Source organism: Homarus americanus, unplaced genomic scaffold (assembly GCF_018991925.1).
Source record: "Homarus americanus isolate GMGI-L3 unplaced genomic scaffold, GMGI_Hamer_2.0 scaffold15169, whole genome shotgun sequence".
NCBI lineage: Eukaryota > Metazoa > Arthropoda > Malacostraca > Decapoda > Nephropidae > Homarus > Homarus americanus.
Window position 1 is genome coordinate 467,455 of NW_024714712.1, and position 23,713 is coordinate 491,167.

The window sequence follows — 23,713 nt, forward strand, 5'->3', positions numbered from 1 at the left end:
TTGTTGGTGATATAGAGAGATGAACGCATTAGCTCTGAGGGTGCAGTACAAGGCGGTCTCAGTCAAGCCAAGTTATTCTATTTGATGTTTTCTTGGGGCTTTTTATGTTAGGGTAGTCCCACCATGATCCTTGTGTCATTAGAAGGATGATACCCATTCTTTTTTGTTTCTATTTTTTACTCAGTTAAATCAGTCGTTGTAAACAAGGAAATAAATCACTACAGATCGGTAAAGAGGTTTCCGTGATTCTCGTGCGGACACACATACACACAAACAAACACACAAACAAACACACACAGACATACTTCTTTGTTTTATATATGTATATATATATATATACATCAATAGAAAATACATGTTTTGACAGGTATAATGGGACAAGTGAGACTACACAGGCCTACTTCAACCAATTTCCCTCCTGAAGGGGGAACTGACTTTACATTATTTGGATATTCTTCCTTAAAATATCTCAGAAATGGCCAAGATACATACGTCTTCATCTGAAGTCTGAACAGGAGGCACCAGGAACTTGGCTCATTGTGCATACATGAGGTCAGTGAGGTAGGTCCTGTTTCTTCACTCCACACTTGTAACTTCCAACCTTGACATACAAAAATGTTCCTCCGTTCCTTTAGTGTATAGTTTTCAGGCCTTTTGATATATAATATATAATATATAATATATATATACAGTAGTGTATACAGACAAGATATTACAAAAACTAAACAAAACACATAACCATAAAATTTAACATAACTGATGAACTAATAGTAAGGAGTACTGCATAGAACATTTCTTGTAATGTATTCATAGTTCAATAGTATCTAAGATGTGGGTCAAGAGCCCCATATTCTTCAACAATATCTGTAAGTAAAGAAAAAAAAGGAATAGGCTTAACATTTAGAATGAGTGTTAAATGCTTTCGGTTTCCTACTTGGAAATTAAACATTAATACTTATACAAACTGTGTTGCAATGAGGCATACAATAGAAATCACAGATGCTAATTTTTTTAATATATCATGCATCAGATACAGTAAAGGTATGACAATCCTCTTGTGATACCTGTAAATGCTAGAACTGTGCAACTTGAAGAAATAATTATGCTAACTAGGTAACACTCTAAGAAGCTGCATCTCCTCATAAAAAATCAGATTTATATTTTCACAGCCTGTATCTACCTCTGGGTGAAGTCTTCCTATCAAGCCTCACACCAGACTAATTCAATACAATATGCTTGCTTGTTTACATTTACTGTACTTTTTATCACAACAATAATATATATACATTTTGTTTCAAGAGCATATAAACATTTCAAGACAAACATGGGAATACTATAAACAAAATCAATCTTTTTACATTATTATGAGCCATCTCATTACATAAATTATAAAAAAATATTGTGAACACAATACAGTACTGTCCTACTGTCCTAAAAATGACTCTACCTTGGAAATAACACAGTACAATGTTTCTTTTGTCTTAAATATATAAAATATGAAGTGTTACCTGCAAACTACTGATTGAAACATATGTCAATCTCAAATATATATATATATACATATATATATATATATATATATATATATATATATATATATATATATATATATATATATATATATATATATATATATATATATATATATATATATATATATATATTCATTAACTAAAACAGACTTACAAGAAATAGTTGATCGCAAACATAAATACATGCATAAAGTCTTACGTTTGGCACAAATAATGAGGATAATTAGGGTTAAAAGAACAACCAGAGGAACAAAAACAACTACTGCATGTTTTTTTATAACAAGGTATTCAGGTAATACAAGAAAGGAATGAAACCCTTTTAAACGTACAAAAGTTATCCTTTAAAATATTAGTAACTAAAACAAACAAAAATGAAATAAAATCACTATAGATCAGTCCGAGGTGGCACTTCTGTTATTAGGTACATTCAAGTTGCTGTCGGTTTCTGGGATCTCACTCTCTGAGACATCTTGGTCTTGAACATCACTGTGAGTATCAGGTGTGGCTGTATCACCTCTCTCTATGATGGATGCCACCTCAGTCTGGGAGTGTGAACCCAAGCTTTCTGAGCCTTCAGAGGGTGATGCAGGGCCACTAGCCTCTCCAGAGAGGCCTTCTGAAGCACCTGCTTCTGCCTCTCCGGCAATCAGCTCTGCTACACTACTGTGCTCAATAGTGAAGCCTACTAGATTCTGGTTGCAACCAGGAGTGGTGCTGTTGGTTAGTTGTGATATGAGTCTAGAAGCAGCAGCAGCCACATCAGTGAGAGAAGCATCTCCACCACTTTTAGTAGGTACAGCAGTGGTAGCAACACAGTTGGTGGCAGTGGAGGAAGTTTTGGTGTTGGACAAATAATTTTGGGTGTGTTCACAAGTACAAGTAGTAATTAAGCTAGTGGTGGCAACTGTGGTAATGGTGGTAGTTAAAGGAGTAATGGGACTGAGGAACTGTGGTGATGGTGGTGGCATGTAGGTGTCGTAGCGGTGCAGGTGTGAGAAGAACTCCAATGTGTTGATGTTGGGGGAGGAGGGGCCAGAAGACGAGACGAAGGATGGAGGCCCAGACCAGCCAATACCTGGGGGGAGAAGGAGCAGGACAAATGCTCACACAGAATCCTTCACTGCCGCTATTGGGCAACAAAATGGAGGTAAAGTACTTGCAATTGCCCAGCAAAAGGGCACTGATCACTACTGCTAATAACAAGTTCACATATGCTGACTGTTTAAACCATGCACTGGTATCTCATATATTGATAGTGAGAACCTTAATTCTTCAAAGTTAGATAGAATATATGAATTAAATTTTTACATGGGACATTATTAATTGTCTGACACTAAATACAATACCAAACCAAAATTAAAGCTACTGGACACTAAGTTGATATTTTTTGTATTTTTGCATGTAAATATTGTGTCATATACTGTATACAGTATATTATCTTGTATGTGTGTATGCAAATTTATGGAATCATATCTCTGTGCACAGTTTCTGCACAGTGATTTTAATTTGGAAAAATAGGGACTCGTTAAATTTAAGACATACTTTTTTTCAATTTGTTAAGACACTAATCATGAATTCTTTCCTCCTTACATAACAGGGCGAACACTTGCCACAACATCGGGGATATGTTCCAGAGAAAAGTGACTTATAATGAAACATTTTATAATGAGGAATTTTTCCCCATAAGAATTAATGTAATTAGGGGCTTTTCGGGCAATGTGTGTTCCAACATGTACAGTAATCCTCCTTGAAATCTCAGCAAATCTCCTTATAATGGGATCATTATAACATACTGTACTGTATAGTATTTGATAAGGAGATACATTCCTAAAAACATCATTTGTTACTTAGACAACTGATTAATGTGTAAATGCACTACAGTATTATTTATTGAGTGCTGATAAATGCACTACAATATTATTAACTAAGTGTTGAAGACAGTTGTTTTGGTAAGTACCAGCCATCTTGAGCAGTGACAGTAGAGATGCATGAGAGAAGTAGAGCATTGGCAACACCGATCAGCCTTGCAAACAGGCACCAGGAATTAACAATTAATTTATGATAAAATTTTATGAACACGGTACCAAATGAACGCAAATTATTTGAGAATTATGGTGAAATTGCATACTGTCATGTTAATGGGGTCAAAGATGGAGTTGTCCAACCAGCCACACATAACCACCCATAACTTTCATGGTTTCTTATGTAACAATGGCACGAGCACATCCTTCTCACAGCTAACAAGCGTCTGTATGTTATGGTGATTTCTAGACTCAATATTTTCCCAAACACAATATAGCCCTACACTCCTAGTTTTTTCTTATCTTATATCTTTATATTACTGTACAGTACAGTATACAGTATTTTTTTATTCATCTGGCACACTAGTACAGTACATTGAAATGACTTTTCCGCAAATTCTGTGGTTATGTAACACATAATAATGGCATTAGTGCTCAGTCATGTGAGAAGTCACTCACGTATTTTGGCGTGGTGGAAACTTAGTACTTGTAAAGGAGTTTTATCTTGCAATAATCCTGCTTTTAATCCCTATACTGTACTGTACCGTATATATGGTACTCAAGTACAGTGTGAATTTTTATGATCAAACTTTTATGCAAAAGGTAAGGAGTCAAACTTTATATTCATAGTATTTTTGAGAGGTTAAAATTCATGCATTTCCATTGATCATGTATGGCGAATGATAACCACCCGGTACATGCTTGCAGTAGATTAACCTTACCAGTAAGCTAGCTCCTTTATGCTGAGATTTCCTGCCATACCCCAGATTCTTTCTTTATATTGCTACACGAAGAACAGAACCCAATTCACTGTATATGCCACTTTAAATCTACAAATACCCGATACAAATGAAGATTTACAGATAATTTTCTTTTCATTTGCATCTGTTAACATCATTGGTGGCATTGTTGACAAGTTGGACTCATCATTGTAGCTACATCCCCCTTGCCCTCTTGCTACCAGGCCGAGCTGTGAGGTGTTATGGCTATTTTTCAACTCGTAATTTTGGATATATATAAGTAACTTTTTTCATCCTTTTTTTTCTCAGTTTCATGCACACACAATCCGACATACATATTGTCAAACAAAGAAAGGGAATAAACATTTCTTTGTGCACAAGTTAGCGGGCTGAGCAGTGGAGTGGGAGGAGTGACTATTGTGGAGGGGGCCTGTTGTTAGGGCAGAGGCAGCATTCCAACTGGGCTGCAGTGCCATGGTTTTAGCTACATTTTCTTCACCTAGATTGTGTAAAAATGTTTTTTGAAGTAGTATAATTGTTAAATAAGATAAGAAAGGTAGGGTGTATGGTTTAAGAATGCTGGGAAAGGAGGCACAGGGAATTGTGTGTTTGCTCCAGCTTTTGACTTACTGTATAGGCCATTATTTTACATGATAATATTCCTTACTTGTTTGTCTGTGTTTTACACTAGTTTAGTATTTGTAATAATAGTAACACAAGACTCATCACTATAGTCACATCCCTCCTAGCTCTCTCCCTATCACTCCAGACCAAGCAGTGAGCTATGTTCTGGTTATACATTTCAACTCATAATTTGGGGTTGATGCAGGTAATTTGAAATTTTTTTTATTTTTTACTATGTGACATGCACACTATATATATATATATATATATATATATATATATATATATATATATATATATATATATATATATATATATATATATATATATATATATATATATATATATATATATATATATATATATATATATATATATATATATATATATATATATATATATATATATATATATATATATATATATATAAAACGGCAGACACCGTTGAGTGAGCGTAGGTACTGTGTGACCGTCGCATTCACAATGACCGAGCGAGTAGATCAGTGAATCTGCATCAAGTTTTGTTACAAACTTGAACATTCGTCCGCGGAAACTATTCAAATTATTAAGAAGGCTTTCGGGGATGATTCAATGAGTGAAGCCCAGATAGTGGTACAAACGCTTCAAAGATGGCCGGGAATCCGTTGAAAGTGATCCACGTTCTGGAAGGCCTTCAACAAGCAGAACACCCAAAAATGTTGAACGTGTGCGGGCTGCAATCAATGAAAATCGGCGATTGACAGTGTGAGAATTAGAAGAAGATCTAAGGATTCCACAAACTAGTGTTTCAGAGATTTTGACGTAAGATCTTGGCATGAAACACATGGCGGCAAAATTCGTTCCGCGGCTCCTGTCACGAGAGCAGAAGGAATTTCGTGCAAAAGTTGCAGAGGACTTGCTTCAAACCGCTAACAATGACCCACATTTCCTCAAACAGTGATCATATTCATGTTTCCCGTTTTATAAATGTTTACAGTATTCATACTTTTTCTCCCTTTTATCAGTGATCACAATCTTTTTCTCTTGTATCAGTGGCTTTATTACCTTAACCTTTTATGTAACTTTTTGGTGTGATTGTTTGAAAATATTAATATTAAGTACAGTCTCTCCTCAACTTACGACGGGGTTCCGTCCCGACGACCAGGTCGTAAGTCGAATTGGTCGTAAGTTGAAAAGGCAAAAATAATACATAGAAATTCTAAAAATGGGTGTCTCTTTTTCGTCTCAGCACCACGAGAACTCTCACTTTTACGCTTGCCAGCCATTTTAAAGGGAATTACAAACGGCGGGACTCAAAAATACGTAATGTGAAAAATATTTTATACGACCATGGCCGTCATAAGTCGAATATGCCATAAATCGAGGGGAGACTGTATAGTTATAAGACAATGTTTGACTAACCCCACATAAGTGATTCATTCTGAGCCTAGTAAATTTGATACATTCATTTATTTATAATTTTATCTGGATCACAACTTTATTTGTTCACGAGTGGAATTTATTGTTAACGTTCTTGTTTAATCTTAGTTTTGAGTGATTTAAGAGTTTAGTATTTCCTTTCACATATTTAATTAGTTAGCCACAGACTTTATCCCGTGATAATACACACAAATTTTTTTTCTTAAATATTCCCCGCTGAAATGGGAGACGTATCTTATACGTAGTACTTGTATGCCGTAAAATACGGTAACTTTCAGGTTCTGAACAATCGCCCTAAGAACTTGTCCCTCAATCCCAAACCTGTTCATTAACTAGGGTGTTCCTGTACAAAGAGTTTATCTTTAAAATAACAGTGTTATTAATTGTATTAGTACAGCTAAAAACTTGCAGCCCAATTAATACAAAAAAAAACAGCCAAAAATGTTGTGAATGGTATGGGTTCCAGATGTGTATATTTCTACAACATTTTGCTCACTGTTATCTGGACTGTACTAAACATGTCACTGAAAATTTTATAGTTTTGGATAATTATTTATTTTACTGCTGACTCTAGCAACACCCCCCCTCCAAACTTTGCTCCCTCCTCCTACTCCACTACTAACTTGTGAGCAAACAAATATTTATTCCCTTTATTGTAAGTGTTTAACCTTATTTCTTTTACTTTTATTTTTACACGATATGTATGTAGGATTGTGTGTGCATGTAACTGAGTAAAAAAAAAGCTCTGTATATCTAACCAAAATTAAGAGTTAAATAATAATCAGCCTGCTAACTCTGGCTGGCCTGCAAAGAATTGTTTATTCCCTTTATGTTTTGACCTTATGATAATTATTTCTCGTATATTTATTTTATTTTTTTTGCACATTTTGTAAGAAGGATTTGCCAGAATAAAAAAAAAACAATGAAGGAAGTTACATAAATCTACCTGAAATTACAAGTTGAAAAATAACCATAGCACCTCACAGCTAAGCCTGGTAGCTACAGTGATGAGTCTAACTCGGTAACAATGCCACCAGAGGTGATAAGAGATGCAAATGTGAAAAGCAATTTATATATAATTATTCATTTGTATCAGATATTTGTAGATTTCAAGATAAATGTTGCAGGTAAGACATTAATAGACAGTAACACATGTAAGAGTTCCAAAACTGTTACTGCTCAGCTCTGAAGAGTTGGGAGCCATACGGTTGCTAATTGTCTCGGGTAATCATCATTAGTAATTATAAATCCAGCATTTATACTTACAATAATTCTTTTTTTAATAATTAAAAGTAATAATAATTTGATTCAGTAAGCAATAACATATTTTTAACTCTGGAGTTGGGTTAGGTAGAATTTAGCCTATTGAAGACAGCAACTGAGGATTCATCAGCTTACAGAAGACTGCAACTTCACATATAGGATACCGGTGGGTTTTATTTTTTTTTGCCATTTTTCAGACAAAAAGTGCATCTTATATTCCATAAAATATGGTAACCAAGAAACTCATGGCAACAGAGGGTGAAACAAATTCCCTGATTTATTATACTGTACCATCTCTTCTCTTTGAACCAAAAGTCCTTAAAAAATAAAGGGTTGATCCCAAAATGTTGTTTTATTATGGAAATCATAGCCAGGCAATTCTTGTCATACAACCTACTGAACAAGGTGCAGTCGGAAGGATCTGCTAACCCTCTTCGGATATACCAGTTACCCCTCTCTCTCCCCATCATACTCTCCCAGTATTTTGGTTAACTTCATGCAAAAGTTGATCTCTGGGAGCAGGACTTTAAGGTAATTTGAGTGCCAACTTGAGTGCATTTGAGAGTGCAAATTGGGTGTGTACAGGTACAGTATACAGGGTACTCTCGATTTAACATAATCCGAAATAACGAACTCAGGGGTTCAGTGATCGTTTTAATTTTTTCTTCTATTATTTCCCCCCCAAAATTAAAATTGATAGCCGCACTCTCTTTACTTTCTCCTCCCCCCTTCCCCCCCCCACCACTTCCTTTCTGAGACTTCTGAGAGACTTTCGGTATGATATCTAAGCACAGCAGTTAGTTGACCTAGAGGTAGCAGTGAACAACACACGCGGTGGTGGCAGGACACAGACTGAGCGGATGTAAACAAACCCCATGCGCCAAGTGGCGCATTTGGCACGGAATTTAACGGAATTACGCTTGATTTAGTGAACTAGTTCGTTTAATCAAACGAAAATAACGGAAATTAGATTTAGAGGAAATTTTGATTTAACGGAAAGGGGCGGCTTGAATTAGTTAGTTAAATCGAGAAAATACTGAATATGACAACTCAGCGGGCGCTCCTAAGCAATCAGTGAAGTCAAAGATTTTCATCTTCATAACTGCACACCATTCATGAAATGTAAATATTTATTTTTTCAAAGATTATTGAATTCCAAAGCAAAAATTTTCACATTAATGGGGATTATGTACTTTACAAGATTAGATTTCTCTTATACATAAACTTCAACTCTATGGAGTTGTTAAATTTGAGATTCAGGGATTGTTTGTTCTTTAATTTGTTTGTCTCATAGTAAGTATTTCTGTGTATGTTGTCATGTCAGTTTGGTTACAGATAGTGGCCATTCAAAGCACCTATGTGGTAAACCGAATATTACTCTAGTAAACCTAATTATCACAAGTTAGTATATTTGCAAAAGCAGTAAACATATACTTAGGTAACAATAATTCATGCAACAATAAGGCTGCAATGTTAAAAGTGAAGTTAAAGAAGCTCCTGCCTTAAAAATCTCCATGTTGAAAAATAAACTCATTATAAGAGCAAGCACTATTACAAACATACTCACAATTTCATATGAGTATCAATTATCATTATATCTATATAGTACTTACAATTTTGCCTAAGCACTGTCTGTCAAAGACTTGGTGAATTACATCTAGCAATTAAATTGGTTACTATATCACTGTTCTATCTTCAAACTTATGTCAGTATCATTCAACACTAAGGAATCTACAAACATAGTTACATATATTAATATTATACAATTACCAGGTCAACAATTCTATTATTCCTAAGGAGTGTTGTAACTAAGCTCTTAACCTCTTGAGGAAGAAATGCAGAGAATTCTACTTTGGACAACATCTGTGTGAGTACATCACATGAGATATGCATATTAATATACCGTATAACAATCACCATATAAAAAATACTAAGTATTATGGGATCATTTAATAATCAAAGACAAGAATAATATATGTTAAAATGCTATACAGTCAACCCTCGCTTTACGCGGTCCCACTTTACGCGTTTCCACGTTTACGCGGTACCCTGCCGAAACCGGAATGCTCACTTTCCGCGGTGTGTGTACCCTTTTACGCGGCGAGCGGCACGAGCAGGGTGCGCACAAGGTCGCCCAGTCATCAAAACATTACCGAGTTCTTCACCCGCCACCCACCACAGCCGGCCCAAGTCAGTGATAGTGAGGATATGGACTTATATGGACTTTGAGGGGTTTGACAAAGAGGCCCTGCAAGCCTCTGTGGTGGATAGTGATACAATTGATACAAGTGATACAGGTGAGGGCCAATAATCTGCCCTCTGCCTCGGAACCAACCCCCCATCCCCGTGTGCCCAGCCATCTTTTCTACTAATGTAGGTGTTAAAAAACCTAATATTATTGATATTTCTCTTAATTATTAATTGTGTGTGCATACCATCATAAAATTAAGAAGTTAGTTTTACTACAACGTAGGTATTGTGTCTGAAAAAGTGGAGTTTGGGGGTCGGCCCGGTCTCTATTTCAATTAATCCCATATGTTATGTTGTTCACTTTATGCGTTTCTCACTTTACACGGGCCGCCGTGGGTTGAATTAACCACGTAAAGTGAGGGTTCACTGTACTGTACTGTCAGTGCCTCTCTTGCAATAACCTTAAGAAAAAGTTACTTGTACAAAATAAGCATAACCCGTATTTGTATACTCAAGTCAATGTAAAATATATAATGCAGATAAATTAAGGTATACTGATGGAAGTTGCCGACATTGTTAAAATCTACAAAATTTGAGCCTTCCAACAAGCAATTCTAAATTAATTTGTTACTTTACAGGCATACAGAAAAACAATCTAAAAAAAGTAGAAAAAGGAAAAAGTATAAATGCTCAGTCTTATTTTGCAAAACAAATTATTTACTCATATGATTAGTTCATAACTATTCAACTACCCTTACAACAATATCCCATGCTTTAAATTATAAGAGAGTACTGTACTTGGATCTTGTGAATAAATAGTTGATAAGTATATAAAGATATCCACTTACGATGATGCTGATTAGAATGTTGGACTTAATAAACAGTTTATTCATTACTACAGTACCAGTTAATAACAAAGCATCCTTTTACTTGAGGAGCATCATTCCCTAAAGGTTAAAATATTTTCTATATTATTTCCAGAGAGGAGTCTCGTGACCACTTACTAGATGATGGAGACTGAAGACCTAGTGGTGGAGGCTGTGAACGTGGGTGTCTTGGGGTTGAAGGCATCTTTGGAGGGGAGGAAAGAGGAGTACGAAATTGTGCTAAAGCCATCCGCTCTAGGAAAGAATCCAATTGGCGTAGAGAGAGGGCATTATGTAATGTTTCCAGTGGGCGAATAGATGGTACTCCACCAAGGGCATCAAGATCTGAAAATGGAAGTGTGTACATTTCAGCAATGTATATAAGATTCAGTCACAAGGTGTGAATGATTACAGAGGTAGGTTTTGTGTTGGAAAGTAAAGAACAGTAAATATTACAAAAAAAAATCGTATTAAAGAATTAAAAGAAACAGTATACAACTTCTGCATAAAATAAAATAAAATATATATGTATTATACTAGAAAAAAGGTTAAAACAAAATTTGCAAACTAAATTACAGTGTTTATTTATGGAAGTCTGTTGGTATATTATTACCTCTGAGATGAGCAATATAATCATAAGTCTGTGTACTATCAGTCTTGAATATAATAAGAATATGCAGTGAATGCTCAGGTGACTCATCAAACACATAAAAACAATATTAATCTAAAAACTATGAAAGCGGCTTAGAAAAACAGGCATAACTCAAGCTAGGATTCAAGGGAGGGATGGGTTATAGATATTTATGACTAAAGTGGGATTTTAGACATAATTTGCTAGAATGTCATGACTTCACTCAATGGTACCTGTATAGCCATCAAACATTCCTGGGTCTACCATACCAAGGCAGATTAAACAAAGCATTGGTTAAAACCACTACATAGTATATTGTCAGCATAAAAAGGGCCATTAAAACAAAATTAATAAAACACGTGTCCTATCAAAGACCTAAGGGGCAATTCATTACGATATAAAGTACTGTAAAGATATATTTTTTATTAAAAACCCATGGCTCAAAGATTGGGTGTAGGTGCAAGAATGCAGTGAGTATACATCTAAGGCATCAGAAAATGTATGCTTTAGAATTTGATTAAGGTGTAATAAGAAAGGCATCCAGCCATTAAATTTGCTTCAAATTGACCTGTTGGCAGGACACCATGCCATTGGATAATCACAACTAACCAATACAAACATGAAAAATGGCTGTAAAATATTGATGATGACAAGACTTACTGGGCATTGCAACCAGTTAATTCATTCAGGCAAGCATTAGGTCAAGAATATCATCAACTTTTATGTGTGTTGATGACACAATCATCCTACTCAAGAAGGGCAAAATACAAAGAAAATGTTTATGCAGGTTACTGTATTTGTAGTTATTGTGAACATAGTATAAATATTTTGTGTTTTACTTATTAGTTTTTTATACTCACTGTTATACCTACCGGTGTAGTGAACCATACAGGAATATAAAATAACTGCATTTATTATACATTTACTTCTATAAAGGCTTAAACACCTAATGGAAATTACACAGTATGTACCTGAAACATAAATATTACAACACTTACAGTACAGTACAGTACAGTACACGCACGCACGCACGCACGCACGCACGCACGCACCCACCCACACACCCACACACACACACTACTACTACTACTACTACTACTACTACTACTTTGCTGTAACTAGGAATCAAGTATGACGATCATCCAGCTATGATAAAATGATATGGGTTATAAAGGATGTCACCTTCATTGGTGAGCTCTGAGATCACTAGAGAGGCCGATACGGGACCGGCAGGGTCGTCCACAGATGTTGTACATGTGGGGGGCTACATCTAGTATGGGAGGGGCAGAGGCAGCATCATTCTGGAGTTGGCACTTGTCTGCCTTGGTATGCAGTCGGGCTAAATCGAAAGTATTGACACCTTCTTGTGTGGTGATCCTCCAAGTGTTACGGCGTGGAGTATTCGTCTCCCAGGTGAGGGGGTTGATTTAGCACTTTTTTAGGTTTGTCTTAAGACTATCCTTATACCTTTTCAGTTGGCCGCCGGCATTATGTTTACTATTCGTAAGGTGACTGTAAAGTAGCTGCTTTGACAGTTTACTGTCATCCATGATGGTAACATGGCCAGTCCAACGTAGTTGTTCATGGATAATGGTAGCCTCGATGCTCCTACAGTTAGTGCCAGCAAGAATACTGGCATTTGTTCTCGTCTTCCCAGCGAACTCGGAGGATGGAGCGTAGACTACGTTGGTGAAAGTTTTCAAGTGTCTTGAGGTGCCTCCTGTATGTGACCCATGTCTCCCTGCCATATAGCAGGGTGGGGAGGACCACTGTTTGATATATGTGCAACTTTGTAGATAATTTCAACTCCCTACAGCTGGAGACACGGGTACGGAGTCTGCCAAGGGATTGAGATGCACATCTGATCCGAAGATGAATCTCTTCATCGATGTCTACGGTGGTGGACAGGTGGAAGCTGAGATACCAAATGTGGGTAACATTAGAGAGGGTAGTAATGTTAAGCTGGATGGGTGGTGGAGGTGTGGTTTAACCAGGGGCAGGCTGGAAGAGAATCTGAGTCTTACATACATTCACCTCAAGGCTTCACTCGTTGGCCGGAAGTGGTACCCATCACCGAGATCACAGCACAAGAAGTGGCCAAGGCCTTCATCTCAGGTGGGGTTGCTCACTTTGGGGTGCCCTCAACTGTGACGGCCAATAGAGACCGGCAATTCGAATCCGAGCTTTGGCATCAACTGATGAAACTGCTTGGCTCTTTCCACATCCGCACCACCGCTTACCACCCAGCAAGCAACGGGCTAGTCGAGCGGTTTCACCGCCCGCCATCATGGCCCAGTCAGCTCGCAGACTGGTTCGTACGTGGAGACACTCTGCGACTGTATCCGGTCCCTGCGTCTTACACCACCAAGGCAGAGCCCTCAGAAACAGGTTTTCATCGACAAGGCAACACATGTTTTCATATGACGTATGGTACATGGACCGCCACTGCAATGGGGGCCCCCTATGATGGTCCCTTCAGGGTGCTCCACCGGTCGTTTAAGTTGTTTACGATTGACCGCCAAGGGGTTCGGCACACAGTCTCCATCGACCGACTGAAGCCGGCCCAAATTGACGAGGATGCAGATATTCCCGGCCCAAGCATAAACAGACCGACCAACGCTGCCTCAGCAAGCGACGCAGAATGTGCGACTACGCCACCACTACGCTCATGTCTGCGGACGAGGTCCGGCTGTGTGGTACGGCCGCCGCTTCGGTTTCGACACTTCACTTTCCTTACTAGTGATCGTCGGGAGGGGGCCGATGTAGCGATTGAAGAATAATATAATGTAATGTAATTATGTAATACTGTATAATGCGATGTAATATAGTTAACAGATGCCTATAATTGTTGTAACTAGCCATTCTGCTCTTGTAACTGTTGTTGAGTCGGCTGGCTGACGTGGCTGAACTTGGTTTGAGACTTGAGCTGAGACAGCTTTGTTCAGTCAGCCGGTATATATACTCGTGGGAGGCCTCGGAACGGCCACTCACTCTCGCTCCGTGCTAGAGCACAGTTCTCCTAGCCATGGACCTGTAATAGTGGCATGTCCCTTTGCTGGCTTACAGGAGTCAGGTCTGTGGAACTAATGTTGCCTTCACTGAAGAATTCAATCCAGTTCAAACTAACTAATGGGCCTCTTAAAGAGTTCCTGTATATACCATCTGAGAAAATAAAAGAGAACACAATGAATTCTTGAAAGGGACTACTTTGTGATGACCTCTGAAGGGAAACAGTGACCTCCCAACCAACACTCATAAAGGAATTTTCTGGAATTCTAAATCAGGTCTCACCAGAGAATACTTGTCACTCAGGCTACACACTCACGTCATGTAGATAAAGTTGCTCTAAGACTGTACTGAGTTACTGATTAAGAGACCAGGTTTTTCTCTTTACATATTCTGGGTCTAATTAGCACAAGAATGATAATATATTTAGAACTCAAAATAATAAAAATTTTATAACAAGATGTAAACAAAGGCCAAACCCTTAACATAAGCAAAAAACACAGAAAACTATAACAATCAGCCTTAATATTCCACAACCATTCATTCAACAGAAGAGGTTAAAGAACTTAGCTCTGCCAGGGAAAGTGGTGGCAGCACTAAGTGTGAGTTCTCATTTAAGACCAGACTTTAATAACATTCATACATACTCAGGTACATTCAAGACCCCATACATTCCCAGTACTTTACATCAGAGATCAGACTGACTGCCTGTTGGCTAGTAAGCTGATAAGTGGTTAAAAGGATAAGGAAGTAAGTAGGCATGGAATTGAGGTGGTACTGGGAGGTATTATGTCTGTCACTCAGCCTATAGCTGTGGTGCACATATGCTGGAGTGATATCACTATTTTTTATCTTGTAGCTTTTGTACTTTAAATGGTGTCTTAAGACTGGATATTCCATTCAGGAGCTTGGTTGTGATATCTAAGGATTTCACTGGGTTCCAGCCCAAAGGCTCAGTGCTATTATATTCTTGCTGCTTTGTGGAGAACATTAGGCCATAAATCAATATTAATACTGTATAAGCATGGTACTGATGAAGGTACCTTTTAATTTATCTTATAGTATATAAGGATCATTTAAATCTCTTGTACCATTGAACAAGTAACAAAATATAATGGGACAAATAATGTGTTAAAAAAATAAATATATGGTGGAGTAACCATGGGCACTTACTGGCAGAGAATGGAAGAGCTGAGAAATTATCTCGTAGATCAGGGGCAGATGTTGAACCAGAGATAACTGCAGTAGAAAAAACTGGAACAGCAGCTGCAGCCGCAGCAGCAGCCTTCTGCTGTAGCCCAGCCAGGAAGGTCAGGTAGGAACTTAGATGACCTGGGATACTGTGTCGGTGGCGACGTATGCTTTCTGAGGAATAATGTTATCCCTAGTGAAAATGGTAAACTGATGTTCCCAACAGATGAACATAAATTTATTATGATTTCTATCGTGAAAATCAAGTCCTATTTATAACCTGGTGTCAGGACAAAGAGAACCGTGTACAGTATGCCATCACTTCTATGGATTTAATCTTAATATTAACCATAAACACTAATGCTAAGTACTAATATGTAATTATTATATCTCTCTTGTTGCAACCATTTCCTTCAAAAAGAGAGATTAGAAACAATAATTTCCCTGAAGGTTTGAGGTAAGCAAGTGTTGGTGCTACAGCAGCCTGTATTAGGACCTTCCTTGTAGATTACCTGGGATCTCCAGGAATAAAACTCAATTCACTTATCTTCATTCTAGAAGCAGGTCAGCAACGGGATAGAATCCACCCTAAGCAATGCTACGCATTATTTACTTTCCATTTATGTAGCACTTGGGATAGATACAGCCATGCTGAATAACTCCTGCAATATCTATACAGTACAGTACAGTACTGTATATGTAGTGAAATCCTGCTTTTTTATGTTGTACCAACTGATCATACAAGCTCCTTAAACAACTAGCAATGGTTAGTGGTACCAACCTTTCATGTACACGTACACTGTCTAATAATAATAACAAGTTTTATATAAATGGTTTCAAAGTTAAATGATTGATTCATTAACACCAAACTTCTATATAAACACAATGTGGTTCAGAGTTAAACAATTTAATGAGCAAATGGTGAGCCTAATTCGAACAATTTCAAATTGCATACACCAATAATGAGCAAAAAAAAAAAAAAAAAAAAAAAAATTTAATCGAGAATGTGACATCACACAATTCAGCCAGGCAGTCACCCAGCTGGCACAAAGATGAGTGTGTGTGTGTATGCCATGACGTCACGTGGGTGGGGGAAGCGTCTCTGGGTGGCAAGTCAACGATGCAGTTACAACCCACTATCTCCACACATACTCTCACTTCCCACATATACTGCACACAGCCATGCTCCTCATTTTTAGTATTACCTGTATATAGTTTTATATATGTTCTGTATTTCTAAACCACATTAGGGCCACGTCATCCCAAGTTTTTTCTCCTTCTCAATGAGTCAAGTTATCGTTAAGCTGAAGTTTGACCTAATGTTAAGTGAGAAAGGGTTTGTTATAATAATACCAAATTAACATAAAGTAAATTAACACTAAATGAGGGATACCTTTATAGCCGAGTGCCATAAACCTCAAACACAATCATGAGTCAAATCAGAGACAGCTAAGACAAGTAATGTGTCATACATCTCGGAAAACTGTACGTACTGTACAAGCAAATAAACAATGAACCCTGTGACTGTTAATAAGTAAGCTTATGACTGTCCACAGACAACAAATGGTTCACTCTGTAAGAGGTGGAGAAGGGAGGATTAGAACTGAATTTTGTATCTATAATAGTGAACAGTTTTTATTTTCAGGTGTTATGAGAGTTTGTAGTTTGGACTCACTGAAAAAACAATTACTGTATAACTCAATAACTAATAGTTTGGTGCTAATTCAATTCCCCTTATTATTAATAATTTTAGCAGAGATGGATTTTGAAACTTAAATTTCTGACCTCAATTCCCATGGGTCTCTAAAACAACCACCACATCTGAATCCAATTTGAATGGGTGAAAAGGCTGCTAAGCATCTAGTTTACAACAAAATGTTATCCTTATGGATTGTGTCACCAAATAGTGCATGCTGTTGTCTATTTTGAAGGATCCATTAACCATACATATGAACTAATTCTTTCAGCAATGTTATATAAAAGTTACTAACAGCAAAATATTAACCACTACATTCCCTCCATCGGATATGCTAATTATATGAATATCTGCAATTACATTGTGGCTCATGCAACTATATAAGTTAACATATAGGGAAACAATCCTGAAGAAGCCCAAGTTGCAATACTCACAACTCTTTGACAGATTATTACTACTGCTTTACATTACTAAAACTAAATAGAGTTATATAAATAATAAGAATGTACATCTCATCTTACCACTTCCAAGACTCCAGTCTTGCATGCACAAAAAATAACAAGTAATTGATTTAAATCTACCAAAGTAAGACAAAAAGGTGCATAAATGAGGGACTGATCCCAAATTCCTATTTTATAAGTGAGTCTGGATTGAGCCTGACAAATGTATTCCTAATTTAAGTCTACAGGCTGAGAACCCAGGCCTATCAACAAGGGTGGCTAGAGCTAAGTGAATAATTATTAGGTAATTAAAAATTTTTCCCTCATAACTATAGCCCCCCAAAAAGTGATTTTGGAGGCATTAATTGCCACTCAAGGCTGAAGGGTAGTGTGTCTGCCCACACATACACTCCATGACTCTTATTTGGCATAGTTACCAGCTGTCAAATCATGGGATCAACCTTTTGTTCCAGCCTAAATGTTAACAAATGGCCAATATTTGTTGAATTTCCTAAAAATGTGTTATTTTTGTATGGTTCTTAGACTGTAGACTTTCCTGGAACTCAATACAGGTATCCCCCACGTTACAGAAACTCAGGTTGCAGAAATTTTCCCATGCGGAATTTGTAATTTATGACCACTAAACTCAGGATACGGCCCGTAAGTTCGATCTTACAAAAATGGGGCTAATTTTCAAAGTTTTCAACACAAAAATCACGATATACAACAACAAAATTTCATACAAATTGTAATTCATTTGGTGTGGATTTCTTGGTATCTGCTACGACCAAGTGTAGGTATGCAGTGTACCCACACTACTGGACAAAGTTTGTCTCTATCTCCCAGTGTGTATGCTTGATCTCTTGACCCCAGCTCTTGGATTAAACACTTACATATGTATCATATTCATGACTGTTCAGTGTATGACCCTTCTTAAAGATGAGTGGAAAGAGGCCATCAAGTACAAGTGAAAGCAGTAGTTCTAATAGAGCCCGCAAAGGAATTATGGGGGATAATAAAACTTGATGTTTTATGGAGATTTGGTGTGGGAGAAAACCTAGCCAGATTGCAAAAGCATTAGGGGTCACTGTTTCCCAATAACTTCCATTGAACCACCTCACCTTACACAGCACTCAACATCATTTGCAGTGAGTTAAATTAAAGTGTTTTGTGTATTTATTACCTTACCATATCATATCATATCATATCATATCATAAAATATGTGTTTTTAAATTTTTTTATTTTCATTCAAAGTCCCATCCCCCTGTACTGTATACATCTTTATACCTGTAATTATCTCTCAATGGCTTTGGTGCAAAACAGTTGACAAAAGGGCCCACATCCTGTCCTAAGGATAGTTGGTTTGTACCCAGGGATCTCCCTGTCCATTAAGGTGTAAATGGGCATCTAACTTTACAGTTGATGAAGTGAAAGTAGTTAACTACAGAAGCATCAACATTGTCTCTTTGTGTACCAGAGCTCAGTATACAGTAGTGTGCTTTATCCACAGTGTCTCCTAACAAGCCATCACACTTATGGGATCCACTTTCACTTTTCAGAATGACTGTTCTGAATAACTTCCCTCTGACACCTCTCACAACTAGTTTTAATCAACGTTTGTCACAAACTTGCTCCTGATAAATGAATGTAACATGTACGAGTTTAATTTAAAAAAGTGAGCAAAAGGCCTATCTGAGATATGTGCTTATTAATACCTGTACCCTTCATAATTATACAATACAGTACATTACTATGTATATACACTAATCCCCACCCTAACAATGGGTGACCTGACATTACATCAGGCCAGGTTAGTAACATGACCCAATATCTCCCACCCAACCTCCATTACAAGTGTCAAAACTTGATGACAGTTGTGTATTACAGTCAGCTGAGTGAAGTGCCTGCCTATTCTAGGCTAAAGATGACAGGATCTGCTGGTGAGTACAATATGTACAATACTGTATAGAAGTACAGTAGTATACATTATTATGTTTACAATATGAACAATAACAAAGCACAGAGTTGACTTGAGGGTAGACTCACATTTTTAATACATTTTTGTTGTCTTGTTTCTGATTATTTGTGAGAGGATTTTCCCATTACAGTATTATTTATTTTATGTTCTTAATATATGTAAAAAAAATAATTGTCCTAAGGGCAAACACAAAGGGAATACGATACACATTTTTTTGTACACGAGTAAAACTGTACCCCCCCCCCGTCAGCAAATGTTATTCGTGGATTTGGCATTTTGAGAACCTAACCCCTGCGAATTTTAAGGGCATGCTGTATAGATAATTAGTAATTTTACATCAAAATTGAATGACAGCTGAGTTAGAAGGTAATCTTTTCCCCCAGACCTCTGCACTGGGAGGAGGTCGGCAGGTAGGCTTAGCCATTACCAAGTTTTCCACAGTTTTTTATTTATTCATTACAGTACTGATACATTATAATAATAAGTATTGTACTGTACAGTATATGAAGAGTACAGGTATTAATAAGCACAAATTATTACAGTGACACGCACATTTCAATTCCGGCTATTGGAGAGTTCCGGTTAAGAGGGATTACGGCTAACAAAGATATAATTGTTTAAAGAAAATACAGTGCCCTGTATAAGGTAAAACTATAAAATAAGAAAAATGAAGAGCATAGGTATGTTATTTTGTATGGGAGGTGAATGTATGTGTGGAGGCAATGGACTGTTTGTCAACAGTGCACTTTGTAACCACCTCTGCTGTAAGTTTAATTTACCCTCTTTGCCATTGACTATCATGTTTGATTTATTTAATTATAAGCTTAACACAATTAGCTATTTTCTCTTATAACATCTGGGTCTGCATCACCAGCCCAGTTGTGTGGTTCCCCCAATGTGATGTCACAGCATACACACAGTGCAGCAGCCATACTTGTCTCTGAGTCAGCTAGGTGGCTGAACTGTGTCACCTCTCTCAGCATCGCATCATCCAGAGGATGGAAGAAGCTATTTCATACACAGAAAATGTATAATATTGTATTTCATGATGTGTTATGAATAATTTTTATTGTTTAGTACAGGATTTTGTGTTTATTAAAATTTTTGTATGCAAAATATAGAATAATGAAGGATTGGAACCTATTCCCATTTATTCCATATTAAATCTACCTCTGAAAACAAAGTTTCAGACAACAAAGTGGATTTTGTGAACATAGCCAATTCATTCCCAGAGGTATACCTGTACTGTAAGTCATTTTAGTTTACAGGTAGTTTAAATGTTTTCATATACTGTACAGTCAACCCTCGCTTTACGCGGTCCCACTTTAAGCGTTTCCATGTTTACGCGGTACCCTGCCGAAACCGGAATGCTCACTTTCCGCGGTGTGTGTACCCTTTTACGCGGAGAGCGGCACGAGCAGGGTGCGCACAAGGTCGCCCAGTCATCAAAACATTTCCGAGTTCTTCACCCGCCACCCACCACAGCCGGCCCAAGTCAGTGATAGTGATAATGATAGTGAGGATATGGACTTATATGGACTTTGAGGGGTTTGACAAAGAGGCCCTGCAAGCCTCTGTGGTGGATAGTGATACAATTGATACAAGTGATACAGATGAGGGCCAATAATCTGCCCTCTGCCTCGGAACCAACCCCCCATCCCCGTGTGCCCAGTCATCTTTTCTATTAATGTAAGTGTTAAAAACCTAATATTATTGATATTTCTCTTAATTATTAATTGTGTGTGCATACCATCATAAAATTAAGAAGTTATTTTTACTACAACGTAGGTATTGTGTCTGAAAAAGTGGAGTTTGGGGGTCGGCCCGGTCTCTATTTCAATTAATCCCATATGTTATGTTGTTCACTTTACGCGGGCCGCCGTGGGTTGAATTAACCGCGTAAAGTGAGGGTTGACTGTACACTATTATACAAATACTGTATATTCTATTTTGACTTTAGTGAAATGTTTAGAAGTTGGCAAGATTTATATATTTTTCTCTTATGTTTTTTACTCCGAAAATTTGTAGTATATTATCTGTTAACACAACTTTTTGTTTTGTGTCTCAAACTCATTCCATACTTTTCAGAAACCTTTATTGCGAATTTCTGTAACTCAAGATACCATATCTCATGGGATACCTGTACTGAAGAGTTATGTAAGATCATAAATAATAAGAGAATAAATAATGATGTACAGAACCCTAACTGTGCTGTCCAGAATTTAAAATTGGCGCAATCCTTGAGTTCCACAGTATTGGCAAAAAAAAAATTATTATGATAATAGTTCTTTTGAATACGAATTCATAAATGGCATCTTAAATGACAAATATACATAATGTATAGTACAAACAAGTAGGTACATGAGGAAAATAGCAGGATAAACAAACAAACAAACAAAAGCTATCACCATATAAGGCACAGTGGCTAATGCACAAAGAAAAGTAATGTAATCACTGGGATCAAACATTCTAAACTTACCTTCATCACTGACAGAGTCTAAGCTGGAGCTCCCTGCAGGTTTGGAGTCAAGTCAAAGTCAAGACATGGAATGTAAGGAAGGTGTCAAGACTTTATTAGTTGGGAATAATAGCAATCATACAGAGCAGTCAATTACAATGCCTACAAGACAGAGGAAATTAACACATACATAAGGGTACATGATAAACAAACACAACATTTGAACTTCAAGTAGACAATGTACGTACTCCTAGGTGCTCAAAAAGAATATGTCCTTCAACACTTTATATTTCCTGTTTGTGTAATCACAAATGTCATAAGGTACAACCAAAATATGTAGACAAAATATGTTGTTTTTGGAAGGAAGTCAACCAAGAAAAAACAAAACTGTACAGTACCAGAAATACCTGCGAATTTATGGTAAACAGGATTGAAGTATGAAATCTCATTTTGTGGTCACAGGCCTTGATGAATGACACATGTTTCCAGCACAAATGCACGACATAGCCAGCCTTGTCATTCATAAGACAGCAGCAGATTTTCATCACCATTATCATCAACATTTTCCACGCTTGTGTGGATGATTACCTAATGACAGCTCCCTATGCAACAAAGTCTTTTGCAGACTCTCTCATCAGGTTCTTAGCTCTAATGTCATTTCTTACCTCTCTACATGTCATTCTTGGCCTACCCCTGGCTCTCCTCCCTTCCATAAAGAGATTTAAGCATTGCTTGACCCAATTGTCGTGAACCACCCTTCCCATTGTCCCACTGCTTTTCTTCTTGGGCTGATTCTAAACAGCGAATAGTGATAATGACCTGAGTAGATTCACAAATCAATGGAAACCCCTTAGGATTTAAATCACACCACCATTGGTTTCATAAGACCCGACGCATGAAGCCTCATTCAGTAATGGGCTTGTACGGTCAAGTAATTTTTGTATAGTAGGCAAGAGGAATTGGTTGAGTGCAGAGCTTCTTTCCCCGTCAAGAACTCCCTTGAAGTCTATTTAGAGATGGAAACCTGCCACCGGACCTCAAATCGATTTTATCCAGAAAAGCTGGAGTCATGCAACAGAAGGGTACTGTTAGAGTCAGATAGATGTATATACCTTTTGGAAAAGGGACTGAATGAATGAAAGAGAGTACTCTTCATAATATACTATACTATAATTCCTCCTTCAAACCTCTGGCAAAATTAGTTCCACATTCAGTTCAACATAATAAACTGCTGAGCTGGCTGACCTTAGTAGTCTGAAAAAGGAGGCAACAGCAAAATATATTGTATACAGCAAAATATTAGCCAAATACCACAAGCTTAACAACACTTAGGATAAAAGCAATTCATTGCACAACAATAATGAGCTGGGCATCTAATGTAGTTACCCTGAATGTGGCACAACCATCAACACCTCTGTGTCCCTGGGGGTCATCTAAAATCAGAACATTATAATCTAAGAGGAAGCTGGTCTAAAGATTATTCCAGGACCTGTGAAAAGGCCTAAGAGTAAACCCCAAATGTTTGAATATGTTAGGTAAAATATTTCTTATTGGAGAACTCAAATAAATCTTGTGACTTAGGTACAATGATTATTACAAACACGATAAAAAAAAATCTTAAACCATTCACAATCTTATTCTTCTATTTTAACAATCC

At 37.2% G+C, this 23,713-nt stretch overlaps 1 protein-coding gene across 10 annotated transcripts in view; it reads right to left on the reverse strand.

Moving 5' to 3' along the window:
• Positions 1-345: 345 nt before the first annotated feature.
• LOC121879334 (inositol hexakisphosphate and diphosphoinositol-pentakisphosphate kinase 2-like) overlaps positions 346-23,713 on the reverse strand; it is a 299,526-nt gene continuing 276,158 nt past the window's right edge. For 7 of the 10 annotated variants that reach the window (XM_042385963.1, XM_042385957.1, XM_042385971.1 and 4 more), the window contains 4 exons: positions 22,078-22,110; positions 15,466-15,657; positions 10,794-11,000; positions 999-2,607 (listed from right to left, as the gene is read on the reverse strand). In XM_042385963.1, the coding sequence (XP_042241897.1) occupies positions 1,925-2,607; positions 10,794-11,000; positions 15,466-15,657; positions 22,078-22,110 (1,115 nt within the window). In that variant the 3' untranslated portion in view covers positions 999-1,924. Of the gene's footprint in view, positions 865-998; positions 2,608-10,793; positions 11,001-15,465; positions 15,658-22,077; positions 22,111-23,713 lie in introns of those variants that run through there. The other 3 variants (XM_042385985.1, XM_042385950.1, XM_042385999.1) reach the window with 2 other exon arrangements.